This window comes from Neofelis nebulosa, chromosome 11 (genome assembly GCF_028018385.1).
Source record: "Neofelis nebulosa isolate mNeoNeb1 chromosome 11, mNeoNeb1.pri, whole genome shotgun sequence".
NCBI lineage: Eukaryota > Metazoa > Chordata > Mammalia > Carnivora > Felidae > Neofelis > Neofelis nebulosa.
In genome coordinates, this window is record NC_080792.1 from 87178822 (window position 1) to 87196855 (window position 18034).

Consider the following 18034-nt stretch of genomic DNA (forward strand, 5'->3'; position numbering starts at 1 on the left):
AAGATATGTAAATCTTTAGCCTACAGTGTGAAAGGACTTAAAATGATGTGGGCATTGCCAATTTCCACAAAAAGCTTGGTGAAAGCCCATTTTCATTCACTGAGGAACATTTTGGGATGAACTTGAGTTTTTATTAGGTTATTGTGGGTAGCTCTGACTCACTGACTAAGCTACAAGAGCCAAATTCATGCTGGTTTTAGTTAGAACTCTGTTCACAGTTCTGAAGTTTACTAATTCACTCTGCCACCTTTGTGTATGAAATCCTCACAAAACGTACAACTGCTTGCCAGTTAAACATTTCCTTGTGATGTGTTGGTTCACAAAGACTCCACAGTAAGATGTTACAGAAGAGTTTGTCAGGTTATAATGGACTCTAAACAGGTTTGGGGGAGGGAGAGGCAGGCATAAAATTACATAACAATGGTTTTGTGCCAGATTTTTTAGTCTGTTTGTTCAGGTAGGAAGCTGATTCTCAGACGGACAAAGAACAGAGACATTTGTAATCTACCTCATTTTACTCCAAACCTAGGGTCCCTGGCAGTGGAGGCTGCTGATCTATGTCAGATAACAGAAGTAATTTTTTGGCATCAGTTCCATTAGATTCTTTTCTGCATCACACTGCAAAATGTAAAAACCACATATGAAAATCAGAACAATTTAAGGCTACAAAATAAAATTTTACAATACCTAAAAAAACTCCAAAGTGAGGGGGGGTAGCTATTATTTTTATTCCAGACTTTTTTTTTTTCCAGAGATTGTTTTACTTAAAATCTTAAAGTATAAAAAGCAATGAACAAAAAAAGTCACGCATTACACGAGAAAAGATTGCATAACTTTTAACTGTCTGAAAGCACCCAAACTCAAATGTTTGCAATCAAATACAAAAGCTACCCACTAGTCACAAGACCACAGGCCATATTGACGCATTCCAAAGAGCTGCTGAAGAAAGTCTAAATACCTTTATAAAAACTGGCAAAGAAAATGCTAAAAGCTATAGTGTGAACGTGCACTGAATTGGAGAACTCGAATGGGCTTTTTCCCTGCACGGGAAAACTCTTCTGCCTCCCAAGTAGCATAATGGATTTAAAGTAAATATGTCCACTTAACAAGCAGCTATTTCTAGATATGGCTGTTATACCAGATGATGATGTTGAGAAAAGCAGAAACCCATCCCCCATTTCGAGGAAGGCCAAGACAATATCTTTATTGACTAAATGTGAAAACGTGTCTGAGGTTGCAAGTGAGCTAGCAAATGGGCTGAGGGCCAGTTCAGCCATCATTAAGTGTTAGAATGTGGAAAAACTGCCATCATTCATGTCCTCTTCACTGTCACTTGCTGTTGCCAGACTGTCAAAAGGGTGGTTGAAGCGTTCTTGCTGGTCAGAAGAAACTGCTCCAAAGAACATGCAAGAAAACTGGAGGGAAAGAAGTTACTCCACTGTTTATTCAAGTGAAAGTGCTCGTTAGATGCCCCAGGTACCAGCCCCTTTTCAGAAACCTGGCCAATACGGTCCCCTAACATTAACGGTGATGGTTCATGGAACACCCCAAACCTTCATGACTGGTCCAGCACATCCTAAAACAAAACCTTTCCCTGACTTCAAGGCACAGTTTGGGATAAGTGATGTGCTTCTGACTCTTCTAAGCCATTAAAAAAAAATTTTTTTTTTTAAGTTTATTTATTTTGAGAGACAGAGTGGAGGAGGGGCAGAGAGAGAGGGAGTGTAGAGCTCTGTCAGCACAGAGCCCAGTGTGGGGCTCAAATTCACGAACCATGAGACCTGAGCTGAAACCAAGAGTGGGACACTTAACCGACTGAGCCACCTAGGTGCCCCCTGCCTGAGCCATTAAAACTCACACCAAGGCAGTGGGAGACAAAGGGACCTTCTGCGGGCTACCTGACTAATTCATCTTCCCTTTCCCTCCTGCTTCAGCAGAGGCTACCACTCCCAGCTAAGGCCAATCCTTCCCTCCCTGTCTCTGCCTCCCAGGCCTCTCCTCTCTTGAATGGGAATGTCACCACTGTAATCAAATGTCACTTATCTCTTTTTTTCTTAATATTTATTTATTTTTGAGAGACAGAGCAAACGGGAGGGGCAGAGAGAGGGAGGCAGAGGATCTGAAGCAGGCTCTGCACTGACAGCAGAGAGCCTGATGCCAGGCTCCAACTCTCCAACCGTGAGACCATGACCTGAGTTGAAGTCAGGCACCTAACCTACGGAGCCACCCAAGCGCCCCTCTCATCTTTAAAATGGAAAATAGCCTTATCCCATTCCCCACTTCCAACCGTTGCCTGACCTCTGCTGTAGAGTTGTCTGCATTTACTGTCTCCATTTTCTCATTCTCCTATTCCTCAATCCTATCTGAAAAAGCTGCTGACCCCATCACTTCACAAACTGTTCTTGTGGTCACCCCAAATCACCACATCCTTGTCAATGACCATTTGGGGTCTTCATCCCATTTGATACTCACTGACTCTTCTCATACCTTCCCCCTGCCACACTCTCCTGGTTGCCTTTAGAATTTTCAGCTGGCTCGCCCTTTGAATTAGGGTTTCGCAGTCAGCACTACAGACATTTTGGGGCTGAGGGTTTTTCATTGTGGGGACGGTGCTGTGCAGCAGGGGATGTTGAGCGGCACCCATGGCCTCTATCCACTAGATGCCAGTAGCATTCCCCGCCCCCCACCAAATCGCAACATCCAAAAAGCCCCTAGACATCGCTCTGTGTCTTCTGGGGAGCATAACCGCCCAGGTTAAGAACCACTGCTTTAGGGGCACCTTGGTGGTTCAGTCAGCTAAACGTCCGACTCTTGGTTTCAGCTCAGGTTATGAGCTCACGGTGCGTGAGATCAAGTCCCACGTTGGGCTCTGTGCTGACAGTGCAGAGCCTGCTTAGGATTCTCTGTCCCTCTCTCTCTGCCCCTACCCCACACTCGCATACTCTCTCTCTCAAAAATAAGTAAACGTTAAAAAAAAAAAAAAAAAAAAGACATGGAGCCTGCTTAAGATTCTCTCCTTCTTCTGCCCCTCCGAGGCTCTCATGCACACGCACACCCTCTCTTCCTCCCTCTCTCTCAAAAAATAAATAAAAATAATTAAAAATAAATAAATAATTTGCCTCAGTAAAACTGCACCCAAAATAATAAGCTACCTAGAAATAAGCCTAACCAAAGAGGTGAAAGATGTGTACTCTGAAAACTGCAAAGCACTACTGAGAGATTGCAGAGGACACAAAGAAATGGAAAGGCATTCCATGCTCATGGATTGGAAGAATAAATATTGTTAAAATGTCTATACTACCCAAAGTAATCTACTCATTTAGAGCAGTTCCTACCAAAACACCAACAGCATTTTTACAAAAATAGAACACACAATCCTAAAGTTTGTATGGAACCACAAAAGACTCTAAATAGCCAAAGCAATCTTGAAAGAAAAGCAAAGCTGGAGGCATCACAATTCCGGACTTCAAATTAAATTACAAAGCTGTAGTAATCAAAACAGTACGGTACTGGCACAAAACCAGACACATAGATCAATGGAAGAGAATAGAAAATCCAGAAATAAACCCACAATTACATGGCCAATTAATCTTCGATGAAAGAATATCCAATGGGACAAAGAATGTCTCTTCAACAAATGGAGTTGGGAAAACTGGACCACTTACTTACACCATACACAAAAATAAATTCAAAATGGATTAAAGATCTAAATGGGAGACCTGAAATCACAAAAATCCTAGAAGAAAACACAAGCAGTAACTTCTTTGACACAGGCAGTAGCAACTTCTTTATAGACATGTCTCCTGAGGCAAGGGAAACAAAAGCAAAAATAAACTATTGGGACTACATCAAAATAAAAAGCTGCTGCACAGTGCAGGAAACGATCAACAAAACTAAAAGGCAACCTACAGAATGGGGAAGTGGTTTGCAAGTGACCTATCCAGTACAGGGGTAGTATCCAAAATATGTAAAGAATTTATGAAACTCGAGCACCTGGGTGACTCAGCTGGTTAAGCCTCCGACTCTTGATTTCAGCTCAGGTCGTGATCTCATGGTTCGTGAGTTTGAACCCCACAACAGACTCCACGCTTACAGTGCAGAGCCTACTTGGGTTCTCTCTTTTTCCCTCTCTCTGCCTCACACCTGCTTCCGTGCTGTCTCTCTCTCTCAAAATAAATAAATATTTAAGCAGAAAAAACAACACACTTTTAGGAATTTGCCTTGAAGATACACTTTCGACAAGATGAAAATACATGTGTAAAAGTTATTCGCTGCAGCTTTGTAACTGCAAAATATAAGGGGGGATTATCTAAATGCCCACATATAAGAGAATGGTTGAATTAATTATGGTACATCACAGGTGAAATACTACACAACTGTTGGGCGGGGGGGGAACATAGAAAGTGACAGGGAGTGATTTGCAGTACATACTAGTAGGTGCAAAAAGCCAAGCGGAAAACAGCATGTATAGTATAAGAAAGGAGAAGAAATAAAATATATGCATCTGCTCATTTGTGCAAAACTAACACAAATGATCAATGAAAAACTAATGAGATGTATTCTCTACAAAGGGTACAAAGAAGGGAGTGATGATCCCTTCTTTGTCTCTGCAGAGACGCTTGCATAGTTCTGACTTCTAGTGCTGCTCACGGGTCAGCACTCAAAGACCCAATCAACAAGGATTTGGGGAGAACCCGAATGGAAGACAAGCAAACAAAGGTATCCATATGATGATTCATATAACCATAGTGAAATATGAGTGAAGGAAGAAACTACCCTAAGTAACTTTGAAAAATGGTCTTTTGAATATACACTTTATAGCTAAAGACACAAAAATGTTCACAAATATTATACCTCTGTTAGCAGATTCATTTTTCCAGGGGTATGGGTTAGCAATTCTGAAACTGCGTTCTTGGACTGAGCAATAAGTAAACATGTTGTGGATAGTAACAGCCAAGTTTCTCGTCGTCAGACAAAGGAGTTATAAAGAAAAGGGGGAGGCCAGTATGAACCCTGTGGTGTTGGACTGGAACTGGAGGCATCATTGTGAATGCATGGGTTTTCGTGTAGTTATGTATGTATGTACACAAATAGATACAAAAATCGATCAGTATGTGTGTATGTGTCAATAAATGCATATGTTTCCTAGTTCTGTCTGCTGAGAGGCCCTAGAAGCAAGGAAACCCAAGTACAAAGGAGCACAAAACCTACTACCCACAAGTTGTTTTCGTCTACCATCCGCAATCAAAGGAACCAGGACTCTGGGAGGAATGGCTGATTCCATTTGGGTTGGAGTCAGAGAAATACAAGTTAAGCCTAGCACACTTTAAATTTCCCAAAAGTAAGTAAGTGCTCAAAAAATGCTGGAGACATGCCAAAGAGATAGTCTCCCAGTGGCCAAATATGGAGAGTTCAAGCAACAAAATAAATGATAGTTATGGATCATTACCCAGAAAGTAATATTAATATCCAAGAGTATTTTGTGATCTAAATAACTGAATAACAGATGAGGGGAAGGAAAGTTATTAAAGTGCAATTTCATCAGATAATAGAAAAATTACCCACCAAAAAATTACCATTTGTCAAGCATCACAGTAATAACTATTTTAGACAAAAAAAGCATCAATGGATGCTAAAATTAGTAGGCAAAAAGTAGGATGAGAAACAGGATATTCATGTAGTTTCAAAGTATCTTCCACCACGACACCTTCAATTACTAACAGAAAAAAGTACCCTTACAGTGGAGAGATCTGGCAGATAACACCTTAACTATATGCTAAAAATTAGGATTACCAAGGCAAGTCTCCATCATGTGCCTCCAGATATGATGTAGAAGAACACAGCGTCATTCTGTTGTATTCTTACTAAAAATACACAGCTGAAATTTAACCATGAAGAAATCATGAGGAAAATTCAAAATCAGGGATATTCTAGTGAAGTGTCAAGGTAAAGAAAGGCAAAACAAGATTTAGAAAATGTTCCAGACTAAAGGAGACTGTTAACATTTAGGGAATCTGGGTAAATGGTATGTCGGAATTATATACTAAATTCTGTGAGTCTGAATTTATTTCAAAATTAAAAAAAAATTGATGAGCATGTGTACAAGTATGAGTGTGTACATATGCACAGAAAAAGTCTTAACAGGTAGAGTAATAATAAAAGTGTTCATAGTGATTATCTCTGAAAATCTCTCATTTGTACTTTCTGATTTTTCTCTGATGAAATGATAATTGTACTGTTACACATAAATGTTAGCATTTGGAGAGTCTGCGAGAAGGGTATGTAGGAATTCTTTGTAATAATTTTGCAACTTTTTAGAAGTGAAATTATTTTAAAACGAAAAGTTAAAAATAAACGAAACAAACAGGATGGGCCATATTGTCATAAGAATGCCACCAGCACCATAATGGCTACAATTTTAGTCTGGTTCACGGGTGATGGCCCTCTAGTGTGCACGGCAGATAACTGCTAATCAACTAGAGATACAACTTGAGTCATTCTCAGCTTGCCCAACCAAATGACTGACAGGTGGTGTTACTAGAGAGGAAACCTATCTGCCATTCCCGGCGTGGAGTGTGTTCTGCAATGGGGCAAGAGGGAGGGAAGGAGGAGGCCCAGTGAAGAGCATAGTAAATATCTTAGGGACGGTCCCCGAATGCCATTCTGAGGAGTTTAGGTGTAATCTCATGGGAAAAAAGGAATGATCCAAGAGTTTTGAAGACAGGAGAGTGACGTGTAAAAATAACATTTAATGAGCACCGACCATGTGCCAGCTCCATATATTGGTTCCATTAGTTTCCACAGTTCTAATTAATGGGTAGTATTATTATTATCTCCATTTTACTGATTTAAAAAAAAAAAAAAAACTAAGACAAAGAGGAGTAACCTGTCCTAGTCACACAGCTAGTAAGTGGCAAGCAGGGATGTGAACCCAGGAGCTCTAAATCTGGAGCCAGCACTCTGAACCCCTGTACTCCATCCTCAGCTAGAAGGTTTGCGCAAAATCTTCTTTTTTTTTTTTTTAATTTTTTTTTTATTTTTTTAAATTTTTTTTTTCAACGTTTTTAATTTATTTTTGGGACAGAGAGAGACAGAGCATGAACGGGGGAGGGGCAGAGAGAGAGGGAGACACAGAATCGGAAACAGGCTCCAGGCTCCGAGCCATCGGCCCAGAGCCCGACGCAGGGCTCGAACTCACGGACCGCGAGATCGTGACCTGGCTGAAGTCGGACGCTTAACCGACTGCGCCACCCAGGCGCCCCTGCGCAAAATCTTCTAAAAGTCTTTGAGGAGAACCAGAGTGCAGGGGAATGGAGGCATGGAGGCATGGAGGCCAACCTGAAGGCTCACAGTAGTTTGGGAGGAAGATGGTAAGGGGATACATACTTAACCATATTGCAATTTCAGTTTTGCAGGAATTTGCCACATTACGGTAAATACTTCCCTTTAAAAATAGAATTTCCTTTTTAGAATTTAAGTGACATGATGGGAAATTTGAAGAAGACTACCTGTAATGGTGCTCATGGAGCTTACAGTTCTTTATACATGTCACTTTCCCTACTGAGGAAACGGGCAATCTCAGTGAATTTCAGGGAGGTGAAGCAGTCAGAAAATGTTTTTGTGTTGTTATCTGTGAAAAAGTAAGCACATAACGTGTGACCAAAAAAAAGAGGAGGGGGAAAACACTTTCGTATAATCAAAGGACAAATTTCTGTTTTCACTTTATGGCCAAGCTAGGAATACAGAAGACAAAACTGTCAACTGCTAGGAATGGAACAGGTATTCAGTAAGCCTTATAGGGGCACCTACGTGGCTCAATGGGTTGAGCTCCGACTTCAGCTCAGGTCGTGATCTCGCAGTCTGTGAGTTCGAGCCCCGCATTGGGCTCTGTGCTGACAGCTCAGAACTCGGAGCTTGCTTCGGATCTTGTGTTTCCCTCTCTCTCTGCCCCTCCCATGCTCACGCTCTCTCTCTCTCTCTCTCTCTCTCTCTCAAAAATAAAATAAACATTAAAATTTTTTTTTTTAATTTTTTTTTCAACATTTTTTATTTATTTTTGGGACAGAGAGAGACAGAGCATGAACGGGGGAGGGGCAGAGAGAGAGGGAGACACAGAATCGGAAACAGGCTCCAGGCTCCGAGCCATCAGCCCAGAGCCTGACGCGGGGCTCGAACTCACGGACCGCGAGATCGTGACCTGGCTGAAGTCGGACGCTTAACCGACTGCGCCACCCAGGCGCCCCAAACATTAAAAATTTTTAAAGAGGGGTGCCTGGGTGGCTCAGTTGGTTAAGCGTCCAACTTCGGCTCAGGTCATGATCTCAAGGTCAGTAGATTTGAGCCCCATGTTGGGCTCTGTGCTGACAGCCTGGAGCCTGCCTCAGACTCTGTGTCTTCCTCTCTCTGTGCCCCTCCCCCGCTCAAGTTCTGTCTCTCAAAAATAAATAAATGTTAACATTTTTTTTTAATTTTTTAAAGAAAAAATAAACACTCATAGCATCAAACTGAATAATAAATGGAGTTTACAACCCAATTTTACTATTCTAAAAATCTTTTATACAGCATAAAAGATAGTGACTTTTACAAATATTCTTTCTCCTTTCAATTTTCTAATTCTAAGAAACTCATATTTCCAGTAAAAGAAGCTTGAATAAAACATTAATGTAAACATGTTAAATTGGGACTGGTATTTCAGATACTTCACTTTTCTAATAAATCCTATTTATCTTCAGCTCAATAGATATAATAAGGTTTAACACAACAGCACTCCATAAAGCTTATTATCCACCTAGTAAAATGTTGGTAGTACAAATGTTATTAGCTGGGACTCCACTATGAAAAAATTTATGATGTTTGTTGGGATGAAATTTGTATTTGTACTACAATGAGTAAAGGGTTTCCCAGCCAAATTTGAAAACTAAAATGAGGACACTTATTTTAGAAAAGAAATTGTATGACTTTAGCAAAGTATTTGTACTCACAGATAAGTATCTTGTAAGAAATCATAATTTATTCTTTTAAACAAGTGACCCAAATCTCTACTTGAATATACTTTGTTACTCAATGAGCAATTTTTAACTCTTTTGTACTGACAGTCTATGTAAGTCAGTCTTTGCACCATCTCGGACTGGTTTCACCTCTGCCCTATCAAAAAGTAAGGATGAACTAATTTCAGGATATTGGGGTGAGCTTGGGCAAGGAGACTGCAAAAGGAGACAGATGATGAGAATTCCTGACAGACACGGTCGGGTCAGTCGCGTCTCAACGCTTTCCCTTTACCTTCCTCAGATACGGAGACCCTGGCACCTCCTCCGTGTCGCTGACGCTGCTTTCCGACACTTCACTCCTGTCTCCATTCGCTCTTTTCATTATGGGGCTGCCACAGTTTTCCAGTGCAGAGACATCTGTGAGAGTCTCCTTCGGATAAAGCCTTTTAGGTGCTACTTTTCTCAGGATACATTCTGGGGCCTTGCTGGTTACATTTTTACCAGCCTCTGAATTTGAACTCAGCGGCTCTGACCTGAGGTATTAAGAGATTAAATGAACTGTTTGCCTGGAAATATATATTTTCATATAACTGATGAAGCAATATGGGATGACAGTGATAACACTGGTTTAGAGAATATATTGAAACAACACGGAACTAGTTGTTGAAAGTTAAAATTTACATATATGATTATTTAGAAATTCTCCCTACAGATTCAAATTCTTCAGTAAAGCAACCCAGTGTGCATGAGACAAACCTGTGATGTAGTAACAGGACCAAAAGTTAGAAAAAAAGTCAAATACTAAACATCTGTATGATAATAGTTTATACAGTCAATAAAAATCATGTTTCCAGGGCCACCTGGCCAACTCAGTCTGTAGAGCATGTGACTCTTGATCTCACGGTTGTGAGTTCGGGCCCCATGTTGTATGCAGAAATTACTTAGAAATAAAATCTTAAAGAAAAACCATGTTTCTGAATCATAATCAGTGATACTGGAACATATTCACACTATATTCTGTGGGGGAAAAACAAGATAGAAAACTACATATGCTATATGATCCTGATCTTATTTTAAAATGCAAGTATATGCAAAATAAGAGAAAAAAAAGGTGAGGCAAATGTTAGCAGTAGCTATCTCTAGGTAGTGCAGTTTTGATCATCTTCTTTCTACTCTTCTGTATTTTCCAAATTTCCCATAGTACCTTTAAGCTACTTTTACAGTGAAGAACCCTGCACCAAAAAAAAAAAAAAAAAAAAGTTACTAAGAGACAAAAAAAAGGGAAGGAAAAACAATGGCTGTCTCCTTGTCTGAGAAAGAGAGTTCTAGGCAGTGATAAAAAATGTCCGGTGAAGGGGCGCCTGGGTGGCGCAGTCGGTTAAGCGTCCGACTTCAGCCAGGTCACGATCTCACGGTCCGTGAGTTCGAGCCCCGCGTCAGGCTCTGGGCTGATGGCTCGGAGCCTGGAGCCTGTTTCTGATTCTGTGTCTCCCTCTCTCTCTGTCCCTCCCCCATTCATGCTCTGTCTCTCTCTGTCCCAAAAATAAATAAACGTTGAAAAAAAAAAAAAAAATCAAAAAAAAAAAAAAAAAAAAAAAAAAAAAAAAAAAACTGTCCGGTGAAGCTTAACACCATATCCCTCCTAAAAAATGACTACCAAAAATGGAAATGAGTTTTGGGTAGTAACAAAGATAAACCAAAACTATTAAATTCTGATCAGAACAGAAAAAGCAAATTTTTTTTTAATTTTTTTCAATGTTTTTTATTTATTTTTGGGACAGAGAGAGACAGAGCATGAACGGGGGAGGGGCAGAGAGAGTGGGAGACACAAGAATCGGAAACAGGCTCCAGGCTCCGAGCCATCAGCCCAGAGCCTGACGCGGGGCTCGAACTCACGGACCGCGAGATCGTGACCTGGCTGAAGTCGGACGCTTAACCGACTGCGCCACCCAGGCGCCCCGAAAAAGCAAATTTCTAACACATGACTGAGGATATCTCATAGCTCCCTGATTCGGTCAATCTGATCTAATGTTTTGTTCCTCGACTGTTTCCTAAATGAATGCCGATGAATTATTTCAGAATAAGATTGCAATGGCTTTTTCCCAAACAATAAAGACGTTGAAACATTGGCCTTACCTTTTTTGTTTTTGGGAAAGACACAGTGACTGTGGAGAAGATGCTCTACTTGGCTCATCAGCTAATGTAGCCAAAATAAAGTTAGCTTCCAATAACATATCATCAATACTTAAAGCCATAGGTCTAAAAAAAGGCAAAGTCAGAGCAAACATCATACACATTTTCTGATGGACACTGGGAAAACATTAAAAAATGACACTTAATTCAAGAGTAAAAGGAGATCATAGAAGTAGAAGTCCTTTTTGTCTTTTCACAAAGTTAACGCAGTCCTAAGAGCCGAAAGGGACCTTAGACATCATCAGATCTGATTTCATAAAACACATCTATCCTAACCTAATCTCATTTGAAATTTTAGTTCTGAAATACCATATAAAATATCATAGCTTCATAGAGATTAGACTTATTTAAGCCATGTATAATTTTCTAATTAGGCAATTTATTCGGCACCATGTCAAATTTATAAGTGTTTTCACTCTGCAGAATATATCTTTCTCAATTACCAATTAAAAAATGCTCTGTTATGGCATCCTTCAAAATTCTAGTTTGATAAGTGTTGCTGATAAAGTAAGCAATTCCTGAGGTGTGAATTAACTGCAAAGCGATCCAAAGGGGTTTATTATTGATACATAACAACAATTAAAAAAAAAAAAAAAACTCAGAAAACTTCCCAAGGACTTACTTCCCAGGAAAATCAAAATGAATGGCTATAGGAGCATGTATAGCTTCTGAAAACGTCAGTATTCCCTGAAAAAAAAAATAAGAAGAAAAATAGTTGAAATCTTTATTTAAAAATTACCAGTGAAATTTTGACACAAATTTTTGTTTACCTTCAATTCTTTGAAGCAAAATGTTATTTCACTATCAACTCCAATTTGAAAGAAGTCAAACTCATCTGGGCCAACAAACATCTCACTGTACACAGAACTGGTCAAATCTGTTCGATATTATAGGAAAATAAAGAATAAAATTAGTTCCAGAGGTACTTGTGAAATTTTTTTTAATTTTTTTTTTTTTTTTGAGAGAGAGAGAGAGCATGTGTGAGCATGGAGACACAGAGAGATGGAGAGAGAGAATCCCAAGCTGGTTCCACACTGTCAGCACAGAGCCCAATGTGGGGCTCGATCTCACAAACTGTGAGATCATGACCTGAGCTGAAATCAAGAGTCGGATGCTTAACCCACTGAGCCACCCAGGCACCCCATTTGTTAAATTTTAATATGAAAATTCAACTGTAAGTGGTAGATTAAAAATAGCCACAAGTCCTTTGACATTCCTTCATTGAGAGATGGGGGTCTATGTCTATGTCCCCCTCTTCTGAATTTGGGTAGGAGGGCTCTCTGACTACTGCGACCAATAGGATATGGCGCTATAGGTGAAATGACCTGGTGCTGGTTTCCGAAGAGACTGGCAACTTCTACTTCCTCTATTCTCTATCCACTTCCTCTATCCTGTAACACTCACTCTTGGAACTCAGCCACCATGCTGAGTTCATGCTATATGAAGTCCAAATTAATGGAGAGGCCATATCTATGCAGTCACTCTGGTTAACGGCCCAACTGTGTTCCCAAGATCAACTATCAGACATCTTGGATGTCTTCAGATGATTCCAGACCCAGCTGCTATCTAACTGCAATTGCATGAAAGACCCCCAAGTGAGAACTGTCTAGCTGAGCCTCATAAACCCACAGAAACATAAGTGACAAGAATAAATTATTTTGTTTTTCACTGCAAAAATGTTTGATATAAATGCTCAGAAATATATACACACACACGAGTACCTTTTCTTCCATTTTCTTTTTACACCTTACTTGAAGTGTAATTAACATACACTGTTATATTAGTTTCACATATATAATAATTCAACAATTCTATACATTCCTCAGTATTCATCAATGTAAGTGTATTCTTAATCCCCTTTATCTATATCAACAATCCCCCTACTTACCTTCCCTCTGCCAACCACTGGTTTGTTCTCTATACTGACGAGAATGGGCAAGGGGCGCCTGGGTGGCTCAGTTGGTTAATTGTCCAACTTCGGTTCAGGTCATGATCTCACAGTTTGCGGGTTCAAGCCCCGCATCAGGCTCCGTGCTGACAGCTCAGAGCTCAGAGCCTGGAGCCTGCTTGGGATTCTGTGTCTCATTCTCTCTCTGCCCCTCCCCCACTTGTGCTCTGTCTCTGTCTCTCAGAAATAAACGTAAAAAAAATTTTTTTTTTTTTAAAAAGAGAGAGAATGCTGGGGCACCTGGGTGGCTCAGTCAGTTAAGTCTTTGGCTCAGGTCATGATATCACAGCTCATGAGTTCAAGCCCCGCATCGGGCTCTGCCTGGAGCCTGCTTCAGATTCTGTGTCTCCCTCTCTCTCTGCCCCACCCCTGCTCGTGCTCTCTCTCTCTCCTTCAAAAATAAATGAACATTAAAAAATATAAAAGAGAATGCTTTTTGTTTGTTTCTCTTCTTTGTTCATTCATTTGTTTCTTAAATTCCACATGAGTGAAATCATACAGTATTTGTCTTTCTCTGATTGATTTATTGCATTTAGCATTATATCCTTTAGGTACACCCAGGTTGTTTTAAATGGAAAATTTTCATTCTTTTTTATGGCTGAGTAATATTACATTATATACATACCACATCTTCTCTATCCATTCGTCTATGGATGGACTTGGGTTGCTTCCAAATCTTGGTTGTTCTAAATAATGCTACAGTGAACACAGGGGTGCATATATCTTTTCAAGTCAATGTTTACATTTTCTTTGGGTAAATACCCAATAGTGGAATTATTGGATCATATTGTATTTGGGGTTTTTTTTATGTTTATTTAAGAGAGAGAGAGACAGCAAGCACAAGCAGCGAAGGTGCAGAGAGAGAGGTAGAGAGAAGATCCCAAGCACAGAGCCCGAGACAGGGCTCAATCTCACAAACCATGAGACCATGACCTGAGCTGAAATCAAGGGTCAGACGCTTAACCAACTGAGCCACCCACATGCCCCTAGTATTCCAATTTTTAATTTTTTCAGGAAACTCTATACTATTTTACACAGAGGCTGCACCAATTTATATTCCCACCATCAGTGCACAAGAGTTCTTTTTTCTCAACATCCTCGCCAACACTTATCAGTTCTGTGTTTTTTATTTTAGCCATTCTGACAGCTTTAAGATGATTATCTCATTGTGTGTTGTGTTTTTTTTCCTTAAAGGAAGACAGACTACCACATGCAGCACCTCATTTGTATGTGCCTCAAGTCTTGGAAGCTTGACTACCCAAGTTCTCCTGCAAAAGGACCGTGAGAGCTTGTTTGAAGGTTGTAGCAGGGGAGAGCAGCTACTTGTATACCGTTGACCAAAGAACAGTCCTCTATCAGGGAAGGTCATCCTCTTCAACTGAGCACACAGCTTCTGGAGGGACACACATCAAGCGGTAAGGGAGGAAGGGGACACCTGCCTAGCCAGACAGATTAGCCAAATCAACCCTGGCAATGGATGGGGTGACAGATGTTGCAGCCAGGTCACCCTCACATCCTCATTGTGGTTTTGATTTGCATTTCCCTGCTGATGAGTGATGCTGAGCATCTTTTCATATGTCTGTGCCCATCTGTATGCATTCTTTGGAAAAATGGGTATTTAGGTCCTCTGCCCCTTTTTTATTGAATTACTTTTAATAGCTTCACAGTATTTCATTACTTTCACTCAACCAATCTTCTGTCGTTAAATCTAAAGTATACAAGGAGATGTCCCAAACTATTAAAACTGCTTATCTCTGGATAGTGGGATTTCAGGTGACTTTTTTTTTTTTTAGTGTTTGTGTTTTTTATTTTCTTCAATGAACATGAATTATGTAAGAACAAAGGATAAACAGGATATACTTTTTAAAAGGATCAAACACTACCCTAAAAATACATTATTATCAAACAAGAACGCTCATGTCACTCCCAGTGTACCAGTACAGAGTAAGTTCAGTAATAAACAGATGGGGCTCGGGGTTAAGCATCCAACTTTGGCTCAGGTCATGATCTCACAGTTCATGGGTTCGAGCCCCGCATCAGGCTCTGTGCTGACAACTCGGAGCCTGGAGCCTGCTTCAGATTCTGTGTCTCCCACTCTCTCTGTCCCTCCCCCACTTGCACTCTGTCTCTGTCTCTCAAAAATGAATGAATGTTAACAAAAACCTTAAAAAATAAAATGCATAATTGGGTCTCCAATTGCTACTTGTGCCCATAAGTCCCCAGTCAACCATAACTATAACTAGTCATTAGAAAGCTTCTCACAAGGGACAGTGTCTCCTGGTGAGACACAATGGCCATCTTTATTCAGAGATGGCACTACGGAATATAAAACAGACCCTTTTACTAGAATAAGCATATATTTTCCAAATCATGCACTTCTGAGTGTCAAAAAAACAATGCTAGATAAGACTTCAGAGAAACAATAATAACACAGTGGTATTGAGCCTGTGCCTTGAAGCCTACATTCAGATAATATTCCAGCACTACTAACTGTGTGACACCAGGCAAGTCACTTCGTTTCTCTGTGCTTCATATTCTTCACATGGAAAAATGGGCATAATAGTACCCACATCACAGAGTTGTTACAAACATTACATGAATTCACAACTGGAAACCGTTTAGAAAAGAACATGGCACCAACTAAATACCACAAAAGTCATCTGATCCAATTTTAGCCCTGGTTCTACTGGTTTTTCACTTCAAACAATACAATTCCCTCCCTTCATATTCTTTACTGCTATCTCTCTCTCTCTCTCGCTCTCTCTCTCTCTCTCTCTCTCTCTCACACACACACACACACACACACACACAATTACCCAAAATTAAAGAGTCTCAAACGGCTTATGTCTGAAAGACCCTAGTCAATTTTCTTGGTAGCAAAACTGCCAATTTAATCATGCCTTAGTTTCTCCATTAAATCCAGGTAACTCTTGGAAGAGCTGACTTAAGACGTAGTCACATTTTCTGCCGTGTGTATTTGCCATCTGGAACATCTTACATCTCTAATTTGGAGCTACTTTTTCTTCTTAGGTGATCAAAGATAATCTCAATTGGATTGCTCCCTCTTAATTTTTTTTTTTTGTGCCAAACACAAAGGGTGATAAAAGATGAAAAACACGGGCACCTGGTTAGCTTTTTGGAAAAGCATGCAACTCTTGATCTTGGGGTTGTGAGTTTGAGCCCCACAGTGGATGTAGAAATTACTAAAAACAAAACAAAACAAAAAAAACCTTTAAAAAAAGATGAAAAACAGATCTTAAAATCTTAACTGAAGATATACTTTTCTCAGTAACCATTCTCCTAATTGTATATTTTTAAATCTTTTTTAATGTTTATTTTTGAGAGAGAGAGAGTGAACATGCATGCCCATGCTCTTGTGGGGAGGGGCAGAGAGTGAGGGAGACACAGAATCCAAACCAGGCTCCAGGCTCTGAGCTGGCAGCACAGAGCCTGATGCAGGGGTCTAACTAATGAACCATGAGATCATGACCTGAGCTGAAGTCAAACACTTAACCAACTAAGCCACCCAGGCACCCCACCATTCTCCTAATTTTAAAACACCTGAATTTCCAAAAACAAACTCAACATGGATGAAAGACCTAAATGTAAGACAGGAAACAATCAAAATCCTAGAGGAGAAAGCAGGCAAAAACCTCTTTGACCTTGGCCACAGCAACTTCTTACTCAACAGGTCTCCAGAAGCAAGGGAAACCAAAGCAAAAATGAAATATTGGGACTTCATCAAAATAAAAAGCTTCTGCACAGCGAAGGAAACAATCAGCACAACCAAAAGTCAACCGACAGAATGGAAGATGATATTTGCAAATGACATATCAGACAAAGGGTTAGTATGCAAAATCTATAAAGAACTTATCAAACTCAACACCCCAAAAAACAAATAATAAGTGAAGAAATGTGCAAAAGACATGAATAGACACTTCTCCAAAGAAGACATCCAGATGGCCAACTGACACATGAAAAAATGCTCAACATCACTCATCATCAGGGAAATACAAATCAAAACCACAATGAGATACCACCTCACAGCTGTCAGAATGGCTAACATTAACAACTCAGGCAACGACAGATGTTGGCGAGGATGCAGAGAAAAAGGATCTCTTTTGCACTGCTGGTGGGAATGCAAACTGGTGCAGCCACTCTGGAAAACAATATGGAGGTTCCTCAAAAAATTAAAAACAGAACTACCCTACGACCCAGCAATTGCACTACTAGGTATTTATCCAAGGGATGCAGTTGTGCTGTTTCGAAGGGGCACATGCACCCCAATGTTTACAGTAGCGCTATCAACAATAGCCAAAGTATGGAAAGAGCCCAAATGTCCATCTATAGATGAATGGGTAAAGAAGATGTGGTATATATATACAATGGGGTATTACTCGGCAATCAAAAAGAATCTTGTCATTTGAAACTGTGTGGATGGAACTAGAAGGTACCATGCTAAGCGAAATTAGAGAAAGACAAATATCATATTATTTCACTCACATGAAGAATTTAAGATACAAAACAGATGAACATAAGGGGAGGGAAGCAAAAATAATATAAAAACAAGGAGGGGAACAAAACATAAAAGACTCTTAAATATAGAAAACAAACAGAGAGTTGCCAGAGGGGGTGTGAGAGGGGGGATAAGCTAAATGGGTTAAGAGGCATTAAGGAATCTACTCCTGAAATCATTGTTGCACTATATGCTAGCTTGGATATAAATTAAAAAATAAATCAATTAACTAATATAAAAAATAAAACAACCTGAATTTCAAAGCCAAATATTTTAATTATTGGTTATGTTCCATTTCCTGGATCTCTCAAAAATTTTAATGATCTTTCTACATCTTACTGCTTTTTAGACAAGAATAAATGTCATGCCACTAATGTTTACTGTGGTCAG

At 39.9% G+C, this 18034-nt stretch overlaps 1 protein-coding gene across 2 annotated transcripts in view; it reads right to left on the reverse strand.

Moving 5' to 3' along the window:
• Nucleotides 1-738: 738 nt before the first annotated feature.
• RAD9B (RAD9 checkpoint clamp component B) overlaps nucleotides 739-18034 on the reverse strand; it is a 31089-nt gene continuing 13793 nt past the window's right edge. Inside the window, exons 7-11 of one of the 2 annotated variants that reach the window (XM_058691254.1) lie at nucleotides 11951-12057; nucleotides 11803-11867; nucleotides 11124-11246; nucleotides 9280-9520; nucleotides 739-1415 (exon numbers count right to left, since the gene is read on the reverse strand). In XM_058691254.1, the coding sequence (XP_058547237.1) occupies nucleotides 1287-1415; nucleotides 9280-9520; nucleotides 11124-11246; nucleotides 11803-11867; nucleotides 11951-12057 (665 nt within the window). In that variant the 3' untranslated portion in view covers nucleotides 739-1286. Of the gene's footprint in view, nucleotides 1416-5830; nucleotides 5879-9279; nucleotides 9521-11123; nucleotides 11247-11802; nucleotides 11868-11950; nucleotides 12058-18034 lie in introns of those variants that run through there. The other variant, XM_058691255.1, reaches the window with a different exon arrangement.